The sequence below is a fragment of the Pogona vitticeps genome, chromosome 1 (genome assembly GCF_051106095.1).
Source record: "Pogona vitticeps strain Pit_001003342236 chromosome 1, PviZW2.1, whole genome shotgun sequence".
Classification (NCBI taxonomy): domain Eukaryota; kingdom Metazoa; phylum Chordata; class Lepidosauria; order Squamata; family Agamidae; genus Pogona; species Pogona vitticeps.
Genome location: NC_135783.1, coordinates 353818704 through 353841178, shown reverse-complemented (window position 1 = coordinate 353841178; position 22475 = coordinate 353818704). Strand labels below are relative to the sequence as shown.

The 22475-nt window shown below is 47.4% G+C and overlaps 1 protein-coding gene across 1 annotated transcript; it reads left to right on the top strand.

The window, feature by feature from the left end:
• The first annotated feature begins 5481 nt into the window (after positions 1–5481).
• On the top strand, positions 5482–15573 carry LOC110089154 (uncharacterized). Its single transcript, XM_072991780.2, has one exon. The coding sequence runs from the start codon at positions 7441–7443 to the stop codon at positions 15571–15573; it is 8133 nt and encodes a 2710-aa protein (XP_072847881.2). The 5' UTR covers positions 5482–7440.
• The last annotated feature ends 6902 nt before the right edge of the window (positions 15574–22475 follow it).

Below are 22475 nucleotides of genomic sequence, written 5' to 3'. Positions count from 1 at the left end.
CAATTCAAAGGCATCAATTCTTCGGCGGTCTGCTTTCTTTATGGTCCAGCTCTCACTTCCATACATCACTACAGGAAAAACTATAGCTTTGACTATTTGGACTTTTTTTGGCAAGGTGATGTCTCTGCTTTTTAAGATGCTGTCAAGGTTTGTCATTGCATTCCTCCCAAGAAGTAGGCATCTTTTAATTTCGTGGCTAGTGTCCATCTGCAGTGATCATGGAGCCCAAGAAAGTAAAATCTGTCACTGCCTCCATATCTTCCCCTTCTATTTGCCTGGAGGTGATGGGACCAGTGGCCATGATCTTAGTTTTTTTTGATGTTGAGTTTCAGACCGTTTTTTGCACTCTCCTCTTTCACCCTCATTACAAGGTTCTTTAGTTCCTCCTCACTTCTTGCCATCAGAGTGGTATCATCTGCATATTGGAAGTTGTTGATATTTCTTCCGGCAATCTTAATTCCAGCTTGGAATTCCTCCTCTCCAGCCTTCCGCATGAGGTATTCTGCATATAAGTTAAATAAGCTGGGGGACAATATACAGCCTTGTCGTACTCCTTTCCCAATTTTAAACCAATCAGTTGTTCCATATCCAGTTCTAGTTGTTCCATATCCAGGCTATTGATTATTAGTGCCTAAACCACTGTTGTTAGGCATTTGTTAGGGGTGTAATCAACCAAAGTTGATGAAAGGTAGTCTTGGCCACAGCAGATATTTGTGCCACCATAGAGAGAGTTGGGTGCAAGAATACAACCAAGTCATGATCTTGATCCTTCAGGAGGAGTGTAATCCCATCACAGCGTTTAACTGGTCCGATGATTCTCCCAACAGTAGCATCTCCATCTTACCTGAATTCAATTTGTTTATTGACCCTTGTCCAGTCCATTATCAACATTAAGCAGCGTTCAAGGACCTGTACAGACAGCATCACCTGCAGAAGACAAAAAGGAGAGAGAGAGAGCTGTGTGTCATCTGCATGTTGATGACATCCAACTCCAAGTCACTGCATGATCTCTTCCAGCAGCTTCATATAGATATTATAAAGCACTGGAGAAACAGCCAATCCTTGAGGGACCCCATCACGGAGGTACCAAGAAGTGAACATGGCCTCCCTAAGCTGTTCCATCTGACATCGGCCCTTGAAGGAGGGCTGGAACCCCTGAAGAATGAATCCCCAAGTCCTAAATTCTGTAGCCAGTTCGGAAGAATATCATGGCCTATGGTATCAAGGACTGGAGAAAGGATCAGCAGGATTGCACTCAGAAGATTTGAGAATAGGAAGGGCAGCAATGAAGGAATTAGGAAAGGTCAAGTGTAAGGATGTGTCACGAGACCAAAACCAAGATCATCTACACTCTTTGAGTTCCCAGTCACCATGTATTGGGTGTGAAAGCTGGACAGGAAAGAAAGCTGATAGGGAAAAAATTGATTTGTTTGAAATATATTGGAGAAGATATATTGTGGATATCCCAGACTGCCAGGAAGATAAACAAATGAGTCCTAGAACAAATCAAGCATGGAGGCAAAAAAGGTTGAATTTCAGGCTGCCCTACTCTAGGCTCAAGCTACAGTATATGAAATATTTTGTACAGTATTTCTCTTTGCTGGAGGGAAGGTGGAGTACCTCAGGACATGAAGGATACAAACATCGTCACGTATAAGAACAAAGGAGACAAGGGAGATTGCAGTAACTATGGTGGCATCTCTCTTCTCAGCGTTGTAGGGAAGCTGCTTGCCCGTGTTGTGCTGAAGAGGCTCCAGGTGCTTGCAGACAGAGTCTGTCCAAAATCACAGTGTGGATTTCAAGCTAATAGAGCCACCACTGAAATGGTATTCTCCCTCAGACAGTTGCAGGAGAAATGTAGGGAACAACAACAGACACACTTTGTGGCCTTCATAGATTTCACAAAGGCCTTTGATTTGGTTAGCAGGGATGGCCTTTTTAAAATACTTCCCAAGATTAGATGTCCACCTCAACTCCTTAACATCATCAGGTCCTTTCATGAGGATATGAAGGGCACTGTGGTTTTTGATGGCTCAACATCAAATCCCTTTGACATCCAAAGTGGAGTGAAACAGGGCTGTGTCCTCGCGCTGACCCTTTTTGGGATCTTTTTTGCTGTAATGCTGAAGCAGGCCTTTGGAACTGCAACAGAAGATATCTATCTCCAGACTAGATCAGATGGAAATCTCTTTAATCTCTCTAGATTGAGAGCAAACACCAAAGTCTAACTGAAATGCATGTGGAACTTCCTCTTCACTGATGACGCAGCTGTTGTTGCCCACTCCACTGGAGACCTCCAACAACTCATGAATCATGGTTGTTGTGGGTTTTTCGGGCTCTTTGGCCGTGTTCTGGAGGTTGTTCTTCCTAACGTTTCGCCAGTCTCTGTGGCCGGCATCTTCAGAGGACAGCAACCTGTGGAGAGCCTGAAAAAGAACCCGAAAAACCCACAACAACCATTAGATCCCAGCCGTGAAAGCCTTTGCGAATAAACTCATGAACACTTTAGCAAAGCCTGCCAAGACTTTGGACTAACAATCAGCCTGAAGAAAACACAAGTCATGGGCCAGAGTGTGGACTCACCTCCCTCTGTTACCATCTCCACACAAGAACTGCCTCCGACACATTTTTGGTATCACCTGGCAGGACAGAGTTCCAAACAGAGTAGTCCAAGAATGAGCTGGAATTTTTAGCATGTATACATTACTGAAATAGCGATGTCTATGTTAGCTCGGGCATGTCATGAGAATGGCTGATGGTCGGATTCCAAAAGATATCCAGTATGGAGAATGAGTGCAGGGAAATCGCCCCAGAGGGAGACCCCAGCTGCGATACAAGGAGATCTGTAAGCGGGATCTGAAAGCCTTAGGAATGGACCTCAACAAATGGGAAACCTTGACCTCTAAGCATTCAGCCCGGAGGCAGGTGGTGCACCATGGCCTCTCCCAATTTGAAGAGACCCTTGTCCAGCAGGCCGAGGCCAAGAGGAAGTCCCGAAACGAGCAAAACCAGGGAGCTGGACAGGGGACAGATTGTATTTGTCTTCAGTGTGGAAGAGATTGTAACTCTCGAATTGGCCTCCTCAGCCACACTAGATGCTGTTCCAAGTCCTTTATTCAGAGCATATTACAGTGGGGTCTCTGCTTAAGAACGTCTCTACTTAAGAACAATCCAACTTAAGAACAGCTCCATTTGCTAAATTTTGCTTCTACTTGAGAACAGAAATCCAAGATAAGAACAGGAAAAAAAAAACCTTTCCTGCTCTTTTTTAAAGGTCATCTTAGGTTAAAAAAAATTCTCCCCCTAGTGGTAGAGTACGTATTAACCAGCTTTGCATTAGTTCCTATGGGAACTAATGCTTCAATGTACGAACGCACCTCTACATAACAACAACAACAACAAAAAAACAGCCAGAACGGATTAATTGGTTTTCAGTCCATTCCTATGGGAAATGCAGATTCAACATAAGAACTTATCAACTTGAGAGCCACCTTCCAATACGGATTAAGTTCTTAAGTAGAGACCCCACTGTACCATAGTCTCTTGAGGCGGAAGGATGCCTAATCCTACTCTGGACACATCATGAGAAGGCAGGATCCTCTGGGGAAGACAATAATGCTGGGAAAGGTGAAAGGCAGCAGGAAAAGAGGAAGACCAGATACGGGATGGGACTGACTCCCTAGGAAAAGCCACAGGTTTGAGTCTGCAAGAGCTGAGCAGGGCTGTTGAGGACAGGACATTTTGGAGGTCATTCATTTGGAAGGGTGCCATAATTTGCAGGCAACTTGACGGTAGAGAACAACATCAACAGTAGATAGTGGTGCTACAAATCTGTTTTCTTCTTTCTTCATTCCTGTCAGAGTATTGCACAATTTAAATTGATGGCCAGGTATAAATAAAATTGAGGCAAATTAAAATATTTTATTTATTTATTTATTTATTTATTTATTTTATTTCTATCCCGCCTATCTGATCATATTAGACCACTCTAGGCGGCTTACAGTAAAAACAACAATGTAATTTTAAAACTTTACAGCAGAAACGTAAATTAAAAAAAATAAAGAACAGAATAAGAAAAAGATCGTCAAGGGTTTTCTGTTGGGAAGGCCCGCCTATACATCAATGTTTTTAGTTGTTTCTTAAAAATGCCCAGTGAGGGAGCCGCGCGAATCTCAGGGGGCAAGTTGTTCCAAAGGCGAGGAGCCACCGCCGAGAAGGCCCGGATTCTGGTCTTTTCCTTTCGGGCCTCTCTCTGCGTTAGGCTCCTCAGCCTTATCTCCTGGCTCGCGCGAGTGACACGGGTAGATCTAGGTGGGAGAAGGCGTTCCGCCAAGTATCGAGGTCCTAAACCGTTTAGGGCTTTGTAAGTAAGCGTTAACACTTTGAAATCAATGCGGAATCGGATGGGCAGCCAATGCAATGCGGCCAGAGTGGGGGAGATATGTTGGTATCTTCTCAGCCCACTGAGTAGTCTGGCCGCCGCATTCTGCACCACCTGTAGTTTCCGCAGCAATCTCAAAGGTAGCCCCACGTAGAGCGCATTACAGTGGTCTAATTTCGAGACTACAAGCGCATGCACCAGAGTGGTGAGAGACCCCACATCAAGGTAGGGCCGCAGCTGGGCTATCCGCCTGAGATGGAAAAAAGCGGAACGGACCACGGACGCCACCTGGGTCTCCATGGTGAGCGTCGGGTCAAGATGGACACCCAAGCTACGGACCCCATCCCTGACGGGCAGGGTCACCCCCCCAAAAATGAGGGAGTTTCCCATGTCCCCAGGTGTGGGGGCGCCCACCCTCAGTACCTCCGTCTTGTCCGGGTTCAGCCTCAGCCCGTTCTCCTGCATCCATTCCTGTACAGCCTCCAGGCAACGCCGAAGGGACAGAACGGCATCTCCTGCAGTTGGAAAAAAGGAGATGTAGAGCTGTGTGTCATCCGCATATTGATGGCACCGCGCTCCACACCTCCTGATGACCCCTCCCAGCGGCCTCATGTAGATATTAAACAGCATTGGGGAGATGATCAGAATGATTGGATTATTTTTGAGCAGAAGCAGGCTAATTTTAATAACGTTTTCTCAGCTGTTCACTTCATTTCTGCACGTGATGGGGCATAAATTGCATACACATAAATGGCAGCTGTACATGCAATTGAAGGCTTCTGGTTTTGGGCCAGAGGTGACCCTCTCATGGTAGAATGAAATGTCATTTTTGTAGACCCATTATTTATTTATTTAACTTATATGTTACCCACACTACCCAAAGGTCTCTGGGCGGCTTTATAATCATGATGTTTGATTTTCTTTTTTTACTGTTATTGTCTTGCTAAATTGTAAACCGCTCAGAATGGCCTTGCAGCCAGATGCACAGTATACAAGTTGAAATAGATAGATAGATAGATAGATAGATAGATAGATAGATAGATAGATAGATAGATAGATAGATAGATAGATAGATAGATAGATAGATAGATAGATAGATAGATAGATAGATAGATAGATGCTGCATGGATTGAATTTCTCCACAGTCAGGGGGGAAAAGTGTCCTGTATCCACGTAGCCCCATTTTACTTGATTATTCTTCGGTCTTCCTGCTTTGCTTTGAAGTCTATGAAACGACTTCAAGATGGTCCAGCCAGAATCTTGTCCTGGTGGGAGCCACTCTTGGGCATTCATCCCTTGGACAAGATGTATTGCTTTTGGTCTCCATAGCTTTAGCCTCGCCTCTTCTGGTTTAATGTTTACAGCTTTACAGAGGTGTGCAGAAAGTTTAGCATATATAGCGGGGAAGTTGCTGTCCACGAAGTGGATGGGCATGGTGTTTGCAAATCCGCTGTTTGAAAATATTAACATGATCAAAGTCTGTGTTTCATTTCCTAGTCATGCACTATATAGTGAAATGCAGTGATTAGTGGAATGCCTGTAGCGTCTGTTGGGAGTAGAAGAAATGTGTGTTAATACACATATTTTGAGTGAGGAAGTTGATCCATAGCTTGAACATCTTTGTTTTGGGAGAATGGTTTCAACCACAACTTGTTGCTTTAAAACATGTGTGTTTGTTTTTCGCTCTGTTTAGGAATCATAACAATTTGTGACTTAATAGTGTCTGTTCCTTTAGAATTGGCTATCAGAAGATAAGGAGAGGTGACCTTGCCTTTTCCTTGATAGTCTAAAATCGAAAACATAACACATCACTGAAAAGTGAGATAATGGAAGAGAGAGGGACCATCACTGTTGTTATATGAGATCTTTGTACTGAATTCAGATAATGAAGGGAAAACATGAGTGAGAGATCAAGGAAAGAAAGCTAGACAGTCTCAGGCTCGGCCTTGCTTGGAACCAAGTGCATTTGAGGGAACCTTCCTCACGTCGTAGCACTGCGGGTTAAACTGCTGAAGCCTCTGTGCTGCAGGGTCAGAAGACCAAGCAGTTGTAAGATCGAATCCACGCATCAGAGTGAGCTCTCGTCGCTTGTCCCAGCTCCTGCCAACCTAGCCATTTGAAAGCATGCAAAATGTGAGTAGATAAATAGGGACCACCACGGTGGGAAGGTAACAGCGTTCCATGTCTAGTTGCCTTGGCCATGTGACCACGGAAGATTGTCTTTGGACAAACGCTAGCTCTATGGGTTGGAAACGGAGATGAGCACCACCCCCTAGAGTCGGACACGACTGGACAAATTGTCAAGGGGAACCTTTACCTTTACCTCCTCATGCAAAACAGATTGTGACTCTGAGCAGAAACTCTATCTTTGCATTTTTTTACTTCACAGTTCAGTACTGTCGAGCCTAGCAAAAGGAAATAAGGAAGTAGACCAACCCTTGACTGCCCGAACCAACTTTACACCTTACCATCAGTCACCTGTTAATGAAAATGATTCCTCTGGAAGACAGCATGTGCTCTAATGCCTTAGAAGAATAGATGAGGCTTGCTATACCTGGATGACCAAAATGAAAATCTCTTATGTCTAATGCTAATCGCAGACCTTCCTTGGCTCCAGTAATAGAAATGACTGGAGCAGAATGGACGGTGATGTCACAGACCACTTGCTGAAACTTCTAGAACAAAGAGCATGAGCTAGAACGAGAACAAGCAAACCACCATGGGAGAGTTTGGGTTTGGGATCATTTAATCCATGGCTCTTTCCTTTGAGGTCAAGGCCGTTATTCCATCTGGTTGAAAGCAAGAACAAAGGAACAGCAACAGGTCTACACGCTAGCTAGACCATGTTGCATAAACCACAGCCCTGATGAAAATATTATCACTGCACGTGGTGGGATCAGACAAGGTAGCGTTCATGTTTCATTTATTCGTAGTTAGGCCCAGAAGGGAACAAGGCCCAAGTGGGAGATCAGGCTAGTCCCAAGCGGCAAGATCTGCTGCTCCTTCTGCTGCGTTAGGGCCTCAACACCTGATTGAACAGCCTATAGACAGACAGAGAAATGGATGGCCACCGGTCTTCTTTTGACCAGACAGTCCCTGGGAATGAGGAAATGCTTGATGCTCAGGAGCAGAAGAGTAGCAGTGCTAGCCCAGAAATGGAGAGAAAAGCGGGACAGAGGCCAGATGTGCTGAACCAATCTCTGCAGACAGACAGCAAAGTCAGCATTTTCCAGCGGAAACAACTGGTGGACCAAAGCTTGCAGACCGATGTTTCTGGCAGCACAAGAAACAGTGTGACGTCTCTTGGGTCTCATGATAGCAGCCCTTGGCTCCCCGGCCAGGAACAACAGTCGGTTGGCCATCCGTTCATTCAGAGTCAGAAGTCTTCTCGAGTGCAGTCTGAACAAAAGGTTGCTGTATCTGATTGGGCCGAAATGGAACAAACTGCAGGGCAAGACTCTGGCTTTGGGAATGACCAGGCGGAGAGCTGGGGATCTCGCCGGGTTAGTCGACAAGAAGAGAGACCGGAATCTCAGCAGCCTTGCCAGGAAGCCAGTGAGAGCAACTTCTTAGAATGTCAACAGACTTCCCAGGGACAAACTTTGAACAATAACAACACAATGAAGAAAGACTCTTGGTTCAATGATAGAACAGGTGTGTATGTGGTCTCTAGTGGTAACCAGACAAGTATTGTTTGGGGTCCAGAATCGCTTGCAGAAATTCTCCTGCCTTTTAAAGAATCTGTGATACTCAAGCAGTTAGACAAGGAAACACTTAAGGATGAAGACATGAAAATCTCTTCTGCAGATGCAGAAATGGAACAAGCTGTAGCCCAAGAATCTCATCACAGTGTTCACCAGCTGGAGGAGATGGAATCAAGGCGTTCTAGTCGCCAGCCCACGGCCCAAGAATCTCATCACAGTGTTCACCAGCCGGAGGAGATGGAATCAAGGCGTTCTAGTCGCCAGCCCATAGCCCAAGAATCTCATCACAGTGTTCACCAGGCAGAGGAGATGGAATCAAGGCGTTGTAGTCGCCAGCCCACGGCCCAAGAATCTCATCACAGTGTTCACCAGCTGGAGGAGATGGAATCAAGACGTTGTAGTCGCCAGCCCACAGCCCAAGAATCTCATCACAGTGTTCACCAGCCAGAGATGCAGGAATACAGGATAGGCACGGGGTCCCACCCAAGCATCCAACAACTAGAAGCAGAAAAAACTAGGTCAGACGAACAACGAGCAAGACGACGTAAGAAAACACACAAAATTAAAGTTGACCAGGCTCAACAGACAGACAGTGCAGACAGTCTGGCAAAAGAATTGTTTGAAAGAGGTGCACAGACAAGTATCACAAGTGCTGAAAAAATCAGTGCCACCACTGAATGGCAAGACTCCCGCCGTGGCAGCCAGCAGCCTGACCTTCAAGAAGGAGACCAGAGCATGCATCCAGTTCAATTGCAAGAGCCCTGTGCTCTCAGCCAGCCACTAGAAGCACCTGAAAGCTGCAGAAGTAGCCTGCAGTATGAGCTGCGAGGCTCTCACCATGGAAGCGAGCTGCTTGGTGCTACAGAACACCGCCGCAGCAGTCTTCCTACTCATTTACAAGATTCTTTCCATGATGGCTTGCAACAAGAAGTTCAAGAATTCCACCGGGGTAGCCTCCCGATAGAATTGGAGGATTCCCGCCGTGGGAGCAGGCAAGTTGATGCTCCAGAACCCCACCGAAGCAGTCTTCCAATTCAGTTACAAGATTCTTGCCATGACAGCATGCCGTGTGCAGCACAAGGATTCCCCAGGAGAAGCCTCCCTGCTGAATTGCAAGATTCCCACCGAGACAGCGAGCAGAGTCACTTTCAGCAACCTCACCGTGACAGTCTCCTACCCGGGAGACGAGAATCTGAACCTGCAGGTGAACAACTTGAAGCAAGACACAGCCAGAGTGGCCAGAAACCTCTGGGCACAGAATTCAGAATGGATGATGAGAAGGAGCCCCAGATGCCCATGTCTTTTGATAATGAGCCAGTGCTGCCCAAACAGAAAGCTTCATTTGGTCAGCAGACCTACAGCATCATTTCCATTGAAGGAACTACCTGGTTAAACCGAAGAAGTGGTACGCTAATGAGAAACCAGAGCCAACAGACCATGACTAGTTGGCTCCAGAATTATAGGGAGAAAAAACAGATGCTCTCTACTGAAAAATCGGAGTCAAAGAGTGGAGAACCTGAGGTTGAACGATCAGCCTGCCCCCTAGATGAAAAAGAAGCAGCTGACCAGCCGCTCACAGAGCCCGAAGTTCAGAATGTCATCCAAGAGGCTGGAGCCCTGGAGTCCGAGACAGAGATCAGGGGGCCTCTTCCAACCGAATCCCGGAGGGGTAGCGAACTGCGCTCCATGCCTGGGTCTAGGAGGGGCAGCGGAATGCCTTCTGAGGCTGATTCCCGAAGGGGCAGCAAACCATCCACGGTCCCTAATTCCCGGAAGGGCAGCAGATTGCCTGCTCTCCCCGAGACATGGAAGGACAGCGAACAGCCCGCTCTTCCTGAATCGCCTGAACGATACGTGTTTGAGTTGCCTGGATCCAGGAAAGCTAGTGAATCCCCGGCTGTACCACAGTCCCGGAAGGCCAGTGAACCGCCCATGACGCTTGAGTCCTGGAAAGCCGGAGAATGCCCAGACTTGCCTGAGCCCAATGGGACCAACGAACAACCTCTCTTAGATGAGGTCTGGGTGGCAAGTGAACTGCCCTCTGTGCCCCAGTCCCGGAAGGGCAGTGAAATCTCCTCTGTGCCACAATCCCGGAAGGGCAGTGAACCACCCACTGTGCCCGAATCTCGAAAGGCCAGTATATTGCCTACTGTACCTGAATCCCGGAAGGCCAGTGAAACACCTGTTGTGCTGGAATCCCAAAAGGCCAGCGAACCATTCTTTGTGCCTGAATCTCGAAAGGCCAGTGTGTCACCAACTGTCCCACAGTCCCGGAAGGCCAGCGAACTGCCCTCTGAGCTTGAATCTTGCAAGGCCAGTGAATCACCTACTCTGCCTGAATCGCAAAACGTCAGTCAATTGCCAAATGTGTCCGAATCCCGGAAAGCCAGCGAAGCATCCACCCTGCCCCAATCATCTATTGTGCCAGAATCACGAAAGGCCAGTGAACCATTCTTTGTGCCCGAATCCCGAAAGCTCAGTGAATCACCCACTGTGCCACAATCCAGGAAGGGCAGTGAAACGACCTCCGTGCCACAATCCCGGAAAGGCAGTGAGCCACCCGCTGCGCCCGAATCTCGAAAGGCCAGCATATTGCCCACTGTGCCTGAATACCAAAGGGCCAGTGAATCGTCCTTTGTGTTTGAATCCCAGAAGGTCAGCGAAACACCCATTGTACCTGAATCCCGAAAGGCCAGTGAATCACCCATTGTGCCGGAATCTCGAAAGGCCAGTGAACCATTCTTTGTGCCCGAATCCCGAAAGCCCAGTGAATCACCCACTGTGCCACAATCCCGGAAGGGCAGTGAAACCACCTCTGTGCCACAATCCCGGAAGGGCAGTGAGCCACCCACTGTGCCCGAATCTCGAAAGGCCAGTATATTGCCTACTGTACCTGAATCCCGGAAATCCAGTGAAACACCTGTTGTGCTGGAATCCCAAAAGGCCAGTGAACCATTCTTTGTGGCTGAATCTCGAAAGGCCAGTGAACCACCCACTGTGCCACAATCCCGGAAGGGCAGTGAAACCACCTCTGTGCCACAATCCCGGAAGGGCAGTGAGCCACCCGCTGTGCCCGAATCTCGAAAGGCCAGCATATTGCCCACTGTGCCTGAATCCCGGAAGGCCAGCGAAACGCCCATTGTACCTGAATCTCGAAAGGCCAGTGAACCATTCTTTGTGCCCGAATCCCGAAAGCCCAGTGAATCACCCACTGTGCCACAATCCCGGAAGGGCAGTGAAACCACCTCTGTGTCACAATCCCGGAAGGGCAGTGAGCCACCCGCTGTGCCCGAATCTCGAAAGGCCAGCATATTGCCCACTGTGCCTGAATCCCGGAAGGCCAGCGAAACGCCCATTGTACCTGAATCTCGAAAGGCCAGTGAACCATTCTTTGTGCCCGAATCCCGAAAGCCCAGTGAATCACCCACTGTGCCACAATCCCGGAAGGGCAGTGAGCCACCCGCTGTGCCCGAATCTCGAAAGGCCAGCATATTGCCCACTGTGCCTGAATCCCAGAAGGCCAGCGAAACGCCCATTGTACCTGAATCCCGAAAGGCCAGTGAATCACCCATTATGCCAGAATCACGAAAGGCCAGTGAACCATTCGTTGTGCCTGAATCTCAAAAGACCAGTGAATCACCCATTGTGCCTGAATCTCGAATGGCCAGCATATTGACCATTGTGCCTGAATCCCGGAAGGCCAGTGAATCACCAATTGTGCCAGAATCCCGAAAGGCTAGTGAACCATTCTTTGTACCCGAATCTCGAAAGGCCAGTGAATCACCCACTGTGCCGCAATCCCGGAAGGGCAGTGAAACCTCCTCTGTGCCACAATCCCGGAAGGGCAGTGAGCCACACGCTGTGCCTGAATCTCGAAAGACCAGCATATTGCCCACTGTGCCTGAATCCCAAAGGGCCAGTGAATCATCCTTTGTGTTTGAATCCCAGAAGGCCAGCGAAGCACCCATTGTACCTGAATCCCGAAAGGTCAGTGAATCACCCATAGTGCCGGAATCTCGAAAGGCCAGTGAACCATACTTTGTGCCCGAATCCCGAAAGCCCAGTGAATCACCCACTGTGCCACAATCCCGGAAGGGCAGTGAAACCACCTCTGTGCCACAATCCCGGAAGGGCAGTGAGCCGCCCACTGTGCCCGAATCTCGAAAGGCCAGTATATTGCCTACTGTACCTGAATCCCGGAAATCCAGTGAAACACCTGTTGTACTTGAATCACAAAAGGCCAGTGAACCATTCTTTGTGGCTGAATCTCGAAAGGCCAGTGAACCACCCACTGTGCCGCAGTCCCGGAAGGGCAGTGAAATCTCCTCTGTGCCACAATCCCGGAAGGGCAGTGAACCACGCACTGTGTCCGAATCTCGAAAGACCAGTATATTGCCTACTGTACCTGAATACCGAAAGGCTAGCGAATCACCCATTGTGCTGGAATCACAAAAGGCCAGTGAACCATTCTTTGTACATGAATCCCGAAAGCCCAGTGAATCACCCACTGTGCCACAATCCCGGAAGACCAGTGAACCGTCCTCTGTGCCTGAGTCCCAGAAGGCCAATGAACCATTCCCTGTGCCTGGATCCCAAAAGCCAAGTGAACCATCCGCTGTGCCTGAATCTCGGAAGGCCAGTGAACAAAGTTTTTTGAAACATGTATCTTCTTTTTCTGCGAAAGCTCAGCAGACATACAGCATTATTTCTGTTGAGATAAATACCTGGATGAACAGAAGAACCGGCAAATTAATGACATCCAGTAGTCAACAAACTGAGAGGAGCTGGATGCAGGACTATATAGCAAAAAAATTAAAAGGTGTCGCTAAAGATAATCTGACGGCAGCTGAACTTACCAGCCCTGAGAATGATGGAAAAGATGCTGCAGAACAACAGCACACTAGCAAGGGTGAAGTGGAAACTGAGGAGTCCTGGTGGGGCAGCCAACAAGCAGAGGTACAGGAGAACTGGCGGGGAAGCCAACAGATGGAGGTGCTGGAGTCCCGGCGGGGCAGCCAACAGGTGGAGGTGCAGGAGAGCCGGCGGGGCAGCCAACAGGCGGAGGTGCAGGAGTCCTGGCGGGGCAGCCAACAGGTGGAGGTGCTGGAGTCCCGGCGGGGCAGCCAACAGGCGGAGGTTCAGGAGTCCCGGCGGGGCAGCCAACAGGTGGAGGTGCAGGAGAGCCGGCGGGGCAGCCAACAGGCAGAGATGCAGCAGTCCCGGCGGAGCAGCCAACAGGCGGAGGTGCAGGAGAGCCGGCGGGGCTGCCAACAGGTGGAGGTGCAGGAGTCCCGGCGGGGCAGCCAACAGGCGGAGGTGCAGCAGTCCCGGCGGGGCAGCCAACAGGCGGAGGTGCAGGAGTCCCGGCGGGGCAGCCAACAGGTGGAGGTGCAGGAGTCCCAACGGGGCAGCCAACAGGCGGAGGTGCAGGAGTCCCGGCGGGGCAGCCAACAGGCGGAGGTGCAGGAGTCCCGGCGGGGCAGCCAACAGGCGGAGGTGCAGGAGAGCTGGCGGGGCAGGCAACTGGCGGAAGTGCAGGAGAGCCGGCGGGGCAGCCAACAGGCGGAGGTGCAGCAGTCCCGGCGGGGCAGCCAACAGGCGGAGGTGCAGCAGTCCCGGCGGGGCAGCCAACAGGCGGAGGTGCAGGAGAGCCGGCGGTGCAGCCAACAGGTGGAGGTGCAGCAGTCCCGGCGGGGCAGCCAACAGGCGGAGGTGCAGCAGTCCCGGCGGGGCAGCCAACAGGCGGAGGTGCAGCAGTCCCGGCGGGGCAGCCAACAGGCGGAGGTGCAGGAGAGCCGGCGGGGCAGCCAACAGGCGGAGGTGCAGGAGTCCCGGCGGGGCAGCCAACAGGTGGAGGTGCAGCAGTCCCGGCGGGGCAGCCAACAGGCGGAGGTGCAGCAGTCCCGGCGGGGCAGCCAACAGGCGGAGGTGCAGGAGTCCCGGCGGGGCAGCCAACAGGCGGAGGTGCAGCAGTCCCGGCGGAGCAGCCAACAGGCCGAAAAGCTAGGTTGCGAAAGGGGCAACAAATTGGACGTTGTGCAAGAAGCACAAGAAAGAAGCCCACAGCCAGTGTGTGATGAATTTCAGTACAGTAACAGCATGTGGAACTCATTAGGTAGTGATTTCAAGTTGCCTGGTGAGTCTGAAAGCAAGGCTACCCTTGAGAGCTTATCCTCATATGTTGAGGGAGAAGATGAAGCTCTGCAGACGTCTAGCATCATTTCTCTCGAAGTTGGGATCTGGCTAAACAGAAAAACTGGGAAGATATTGAGAAGCCATAGTCAACAGACAAGTGCCAGCTGTCTTCATACTGATTGTAGAGGACCTCCGGAACACAACAGAGATACAGCAGAGAGCCCACAGGTATCCCAAGCCAATGTTAGGCCACTTGACGAGAAACCCGGCGAAGCGTCTTGCGGTAGTCTCACCTTTGCGCCGTCTTTGGGTGAGCTGCAGGCTGGCGATGAATTTGAAAAAGTGGCCAGTGCCTCTAGGAGCGAAGCAATCCTACAGAGTGTGCCCTCGTCCCTGACGAATGCAGAGGTGGTGTCCTTGCCCATCTACACGGTGGTTTCTGTGGCCGAAGGCAGCTGGCGGAATGTCCAAACGGGAAAGCTGCTGGCCTCTAGGTGCCAGCAGACAGACACGTCTTCCGTCCAAGAGGTTCATCAGCCCATCCGGCGCACTAGTTATTCACCCGAGCTGAGTTATGATGACCTAAAGGATGTACATATAAGCGAAAGCTCACAACCAACCTGCTACAGCGATATACTCTATAGTGAACCCGAGGTGCCCTCTAAGTACCAGCAGATGGACAAGTCTTCCATCCAAGAGGTTCATCAGCCCGTCCGGCGCACTAGTTATTCACCCGAGCTGAGTTATGATGACCTAAAGGATGTACAGATAAGCGAAAGCTCACAACCAACCTGCTACAGCGATATACTCTATAGTGAACCCGAGGTGCCCTCTAAGTACCAGCAGATGGACAAGTCTTCCATCCAAGATGTTCATCAGCCCGTCCGGCGCACTAGTTATTCACCCGAGCTGAGTTATGATGACCTAAAGGATGTACAGATAAGCGAAAGCTCACAACCAACCTGCTACAGCGATATACTCTATAGTGAACCCGAGGTGCCCTCTAAGTACCAGCAGATGGACAAGTCTTCCATCCAAGACGTTCATCAGCCCGTCCGGCGCACTAGTTATTCACCCGAGCTGAGTTATGATGACCTAAAGGATGTACAGATAAGCGAAAGCTCACAACCAACCTGCTACAGCGATATACTCTATAGTGAACCCGAGGTGCCCTCTAAGTACCAGCAGATGGACAAGTCTTCCATCCAAGAGGTTCATCAGCCCGTCCGGCGCACTAGTTATTCACCCGAGCTGAGTTATGATGACCTAAAGGATGTACAGATAAGCGAAAGCTCACAACCAACCTGCTACAGCGATATACTGTATAATGAACCCGAGGTGCCCGGTGGATAGGATGGGCTCGAACCAGCTGGAGACAGCGGAGACCGAGCTGCCCTTCTGGAGGAAAGGTGTATGTCTGGAAGAACTAAAATAAGGCTCCTGGAAACATGTGAGAACAGAATAAAAACAAGGAAACCTATATATTTTGTGCTTAATTTGCTTGAATTAGTAGTTTTTATTGCACTGCATAGTTCCTTGCTAGGTAAAGGTAAAAGGTTTCCCTTGACATTGAGTCCATTCGTGTCCGACTCTAGGGTGCAGTGCTCATCCCCGTCTCCAAGCCATAGAGCCAGTGTTTGTCCGAAGACCGTTTCCATGGTCACGTGGCCAGCGTGACTAGACATGGAATGCCGTGACCTTCCTACTGACGTAGTACCTATTTACTCGCATTTTTGCATGCTTTCGAACAGCTAGGTGGGTAGGAGCTGGGACAAGTGACGGGAGCTCATTTTGTCGTATGGATTCAATCTTATGACGTCTGGTCTTCCGACGTTGCAGGACAGAGGCTTCTGCGGTTTAACCTGCAGCCCCACCACGTCCCCCTCATTCCTTGCTAATTTATCTCTATTACAGATAATTTGGACTGTTTCATCAAAATGACCAACATGAATTTGACCAAACTCTGGGACGCAGTGGAAGACCGGAGGGATTGGCGTGCTCTGGTCCATAGGGGTCATGAAGAATCAGACACAACAACTAAACAACAACACAGATAAGTTAGGATGAAGCTTCAGCCCTGTTTACAAATACAGATTGAACAGTAGCTATAACAGCAAGCAGTGGTGATGATTGGCATATGTGGATGAATCGTCCCAGATTAAAGCACATAGAGCTATCATGGTATCTCAGAACACCTACGGCATTATTAGGGATACCAGATGACTAAAGTATTTTACCTAACCTGTCTTTAAAAGACCATTGACAACTAAATTTGAATACTGGAACCTTTCATTAAAGCTCCATCTAGGTGATTCTTTTGGATACTGAACAAAAAATGTAAGATGCCTGAGTTCAAGAATGGAAATGCATACCAATCATTTTTTAAGAAGGAAACCCATTCTGGAAGCAACGGGTGTCTGACTTTTGGCAGTTAAAAACCTAATGTGGGAGCCATTCTGCTGCTTGGCTTTTTTTTAATCTGTATGTTTTGATGGTGCTTTGTATCCAAAAGAAAATGGTGGACCAAATGTGTTGCTCTTCTTTCGTTTCGTTTAGTCGTGTCCGACTCTTCGTGACCCCATGGACCAGAGCACACCAGGCCCTCCTATCTTCTACTGCCTCCCGGAGTTCTGTCAAATTCATGCTGGTTGCTTCGCAGACACTGTCCAGCCATCTCATCCTTGGTCGTCCCCTTCTCCTCTTGCCATCACACTTTCCCAACATCAGGGGCTTTTCCAGGGAGTCTTTTCTTCTCATTAGATGGCCAAAGTACTGGAGTCTCAGCTTCAGGATCTGTCCTTCCAGTGAGCACTCAGGGTTGATTTCCTTTAGAATTGATAGGTTTGTTCTCCTTGCAGTCCAGGGGATTCTCAAGGGTCTCCTCCAGCACCACAATTCAAAGGCATCAATTTGTCGGCGGTCTGCTTTCTTTATGGTCCAGCTCTCACTTCCATACATCACTATAGGAAAAACCATAGCTTTGACTATTCGGACTTTTGTTGGCAAGGTGATGTCTCTGCTTTTTAACATGCTGTCAAGATTTGTCATCGCTTTCCTCCCAAGAAGCAGGCGTCTTTTAATTTCGTGGCTGCTGTCTCCATCTGCAGTGATCATGGAGCCCAGGAAAATAAAATCTGTCACTGCCTCCATATCTTCTCCTTCTATTTCCCAGGAGGTGATGGGACCAGTGGCCATGATCTTAGTTTTTTTGATGTTGAGTTTCAGACCATATTTTGCACTCTCTTCTTTCACCCTCATTACAAGGTTCTTTAATTCCTCCTCACTTTCTGCCATCAGAGTGGTGTCATCTGCATATCGGAGGTTGTTGATATTTCTTCCAGCAATCTTAATTCCGGCTTGGGATTCCTCCAGTCCAGCCTTCCGCATGATGTATTCTGCATATAAGTTGAATAAGCTGGGAGACAATATACAGCCTTGTCGTACTCCTTTCCCAATTTTGAACCAATCAGTTGTTCCATAGCCAGTTCTAACTGTTGCTTCCTGTCCCACATATAGGTTTCTCAGTAGATAGATAAGGTGGTCAGGCACTCCCATTTCTTTAAGAACTTGCCATAGTTTGCTGTGGTCCACACAGTCAAAGGCTTTTGCATAGTCAATGAAGCAGAAGTAGATGTTTTTCTGGAACTCTCTGGGTTTCTCCATAATCCAGCGCAAATTAGCAATTTGGTCTCGAGTGCCTCTGCCTCTTTGGAATCCAGCTTGTACTTCTGGGAGTTCTCGGTCCACATACTGCTGAAGCCTACCTTGGAGGATCTTGAGCATAACCTTGCTAGCGTGTGAAATGAGTGCAATTGTGCGGTAGTTGGAGCATTCTTTGGCACTGCCTTTCTTTGGGATTGGGATGTAGACTGATCTTTTCCAATTCTCTGGCCACTGTTGGGTTTTCCAAACTTGCTGGCATATTGAATGTAGCACCTTAACAGCATCATCTTTCAAGATTTTAAATAGTTCAACTGCTCTTCTTTAGGCCTTGTTTAATCGTTAAGTCATGTCCAACTCTTCGTGACCCCATGGACCAGAGCATGCCAGGTCCTCCTGTCTTCCACTGCCTCCCGGAGTTGGGTCAAATTCATGTTGGTCGCTTCGGTGACCCTGTCCAGCCATCTCATCCTCTGTCGTCCCCTTCTCCTCTTGCCTTCACACTTTCCCAACATCAGGGTCTTTTCCAGGGAGTCTTCTCTTCTCATGAGATGGCCAAAGTATTGGCGCCTCAGCTTCAGGATCTGTCCTTCCAGTGAGCATTCAGAGCTGATTTCCTTTAGAATGGATCGGTTTGTTCTCCTTGCAGTCCAGGGGACTCTCAAGAGTCTCCTCCAGCACCACAATTCAAAAGCATCAATTCTTCTTTCTTTATGGTCCAGCTCTCACTTCCGTACATCACTACAGGAAAAATCATAGTTTTGACAATATACAGCCTTGTCGTATTCCTTTCCCAATTTTGAACCATCAGTTCCATATCCAGTTCTGACCATTGCTTCCTGTCCCACATATAGATTTATCAGGAGATAGATAAGGTGGTCAGCCCCTCATGGATTGCTGCCTTGTCGTGGCAAAGAGGCTTGAGTAACTCAGAGAAGTTATGGGCTATGCCGTGCAGGGACACCCAAGACGGACAGGTCATAGTGGAGAGTTCTGAGTAAACGCCCTCCACCTCGAGCAAGAACTGGCAAGCCACTCCAGTATCTTTGCCAAGAATAACCCATGAACAGAAACAAAAGGCTAAAAGATATGACACTGGAAACAAAAGGCTAAAAGATATGACACTTCCTCTCAGGTCGGAAGGCGTCCAACGTGCTACTGAGGAAGAGCGGCGGACAAGGACAAGTAGCTCCGGAGCTTATGAGGTGGTTGGGCCAAAGCCGAAAGGACACCCAGCTGTGCACATGCCTGGAAGTGAAAAGAAAGTATGATGCTGCAAAGAAAAATACTGCATAGGAACCTGGAATATAAAATTTATGAACCTTGGGAAGCTGGATGTTGTCAAACAGGGGATGGCAAGAATAAACATTGACATCCTGGGCGTCAGTGAACTAAAATGGACAGGAATGGGCAAATGCAATTCAGACGATTACCATATCTACTATTGTTGGCAAGAATCCTGTAGAAGGAATGGAGTAGCCCTCATCGTCAACAAAAGAGTGGGAAAAGCTGTAATGGGATATAATCTCAAAAATGATAGAATGATTTCAATATGAATCCAAGGCAGACCTTTCAACATCACAGTAATCCAAGTTTATGCACCAACCACTAATGCTGAGGAGACTGAAATTGGCCAGTTTTATGAAGACTTGCAACACATTCTAGAACTGACACCAAAGAAAGATGTTCCTCTCATTGTAGGGGATTGGAATGCTAAAGTAGGGAGTCAAGAGATAAAAGGAACAACAGGAAAGTTTGGCCTTGGAATTCAAAACGAAGCAGGGCAAAGGCTAATACAGTTTTGTTGGAAAAGAGTGTTTGTGATGACCAGCTTGTTCTCTGAACAAGCTGGTCATCACAAACACTCTTTTCCAACAACAACAAGAGGCGACTCTATACATGGAAATCACCAGATGGGCAATATCGAAATCAGATTGATTATATTCTCTGCAGCCAAAGATGGAGAAGCTCTATACAGTCAGCAAAAACAAGACCTGGAGCTCATTGTGGCTCTGATCATCAGCTTCTCATAGCAAAATTCAAGCTTAAACTGAAGAGAGTAGGAAAAACCACTGGGCCATTCAGGTATAATCTAAACCAAATTCCTTATGAATACACAGTGAAAGTGAAGAACAGATTTAAGGAACTCGATTTGGTGGACAGAGTGCCTGAATAACTTTGGATAGAGGCTCGTAACATTGTCCAGGAGGCAGCAACAAAAACCATCTCAAAGAAAAGGAAATACAAGAAAGCAAAGTGTCTAACGAGGCCTTACAAATAGCAGAGAAGGTAAACAAAATGCAAGGGAGATAGGGAAAGTTACAGAAAATTGAATGCAGACTTCCAAAGAATAGCAAGGAGAGACAAGAGGACCTTCTTAAATGAACAATGCAAAGAAATAGAGGAAAATAATAGAAAAGGAAAAACCAGAGATCTGTTCAGGAAAGTTGGAGATATTACAGGAACCTTTTGTGCAAATATGGACATGATAAAGGACAAAAATGGATCTAACAGAAGCAGGAGACATCAAGAAGAGGTGGCAAGAATACACAGAGGAATTATACTAGAAAGATTTGGCTATCCTGGACAACCCAGATAGTGTGGTTGCTGACCTTGAGCCAGACATCCTCGAGAGTGAAGTCAAGTGGGCCTTAGAAAGCTTGTCTAACAACAAGGCCAGTGGAGGTGATGGCATTCCAGTGGAACTATTTAAAATCTTAAAAGATGATGCTGTTAAGGTGCTACATTCAATATGCCAGCAAGTTTGGAAAACTCAACAGTGGCCAGAGGATTGGAAAAGATCAGTCTGCATCCCAATCCCAAAGAAGGGAAGTGCCAAAGAATGCTCCAACTACCGACAATTGCACTCATTTCACACGCTAGCTAGCAAGGTTATGCTCAAAATCCTCCAAGGTAGGCTTCAGCAGTATGTGGACTGAGAACTCCCAGAAGTATAAGCTGGATTCCGAAGGGGCAGAGGAACTAGAGACCAAATTGCTAACATGCACTGGATTATGGAGAAAGCCAGAGAGTTCCAGAAAAACATCTACTTCTGCTTCATTGACTATGCAAAAGCCTTTGACTATGTGGACCACAGCAAACTATGGCAAGTCCTTAAAGAAATGGGAGTGCCTGACCACCTTGTCTATCTCCTGAGAAACCTATATGTGGGACAGGAAGCAACAGTTAGTACTGGTTATGGAACCACTGATTGGTTCAAAATTGAGAAAGGAGTATGACAAGGCTGTATATTGTCCCCCAGTTTATTTAACTTATATGCAGAATACATCATGCAAAAGGCCGAACTGGAGGAATCGTAATCTGGAATTAAGATTGCCAGAAGAAATATCAACTCTGAGTGCTCCCCGGAAGGACAGAGCCTGAAGCTGAGCCTCCAGTACTTTGGCCATCTCATGAGAAGAGAAGACACCCTAGAAAAGATCCTGATGTTGGGAAAGTGTGAAGGCAAGACGAGAAGGGGATGACAGAGGACGAAGTGGATGGACAGTGTCATCGAAGCGACCAACATGAATTTGACCCAGGTCCGGGAGGCAGTGGAAGACAGGAGGGCCTGGTGCGGTCTGGTTCATGGGATCATGAAGAATCGGACACGACTAAACGACTAAACAACAAAGTGGTCAGGCACTCCCATTTCTTTATTTCAGGAAATGTTTAACTCCAGAATAAAATCAAAACAATCTGAGGCAATCGTATCAAAATGAATCTGAGTATCAAGATGTATGTACAGTATTTTGTTGTTACAATAATTCCAGGCAATGTCAGCTTGTCTATTTCTACAAGCTTTATTGATCTCGATTGCCTCTATATTCCACATTCACAAAACCACTTCCTAGTCGTTCTCCAAACATCTTAATATAGGAATTTAAAAACTGCAGCCATAGGACATAAAATATATATATGGAAATTGAACTTGCTTTGTAGGCAAACAACTTAGTTCAGAAAACATAACATGCATTTAAAAAATACAATCATTAATAGCCTAAAAAGCCCTTTACAAATAAAAAAGATATCTCTTAAAATATTCATTAAAAATAAAAAGCATTATAACTTTAAGCACTCTTTAGCTGTACTTAAAGAGCATATTAAAATACCAAAGATGTTCAAAGTAAAAATATATAAAGTACATTACTTAGCATCTAAGCATGTTATTAGACAGAAAAATGTTTTCTACATTTCTCACCAAGCCATATCAATTAGTGGATAGAGGAAATTCCATGTTGTATTTCTTCTGTTTCTGTGTCCAGCTGCTTTGCTTGTCATTATGTGCTTTGTGCAGCATAGGGTGGAGCCTTACCTTGTTGTCTCTGTGTGTTTGTGTGTCTTACTTCCACATATTTATAAATAAATATTTATATTCTTACCAATTGTTTTCCTTTCCTTACCTCTTTTTACTAATCCAGGATTTTCTTATTTAAGAATTTGAATGAGCAACAATAATATCGCATATACCTGTGTTCTTGGAATTGAAACCTAAGATTTTTATTAGGTATCAATTAAGACTGTTCTTCATTGTGTTAGAGAGCCTAAGACAAGTGTTTTTCACCTAGATTTTTCTGAACGAACAAAACCTTTAC

What these genes read in the sequence shown, in the direction of transcription:
- LOC110089154 (XM_072991780.2), top strand. Translation starts at nt 7,441, where the DNA reads ATGGATGGCCACCGGTCTTCTTTTGACCAGACAGTCCCTGGGAATGAG.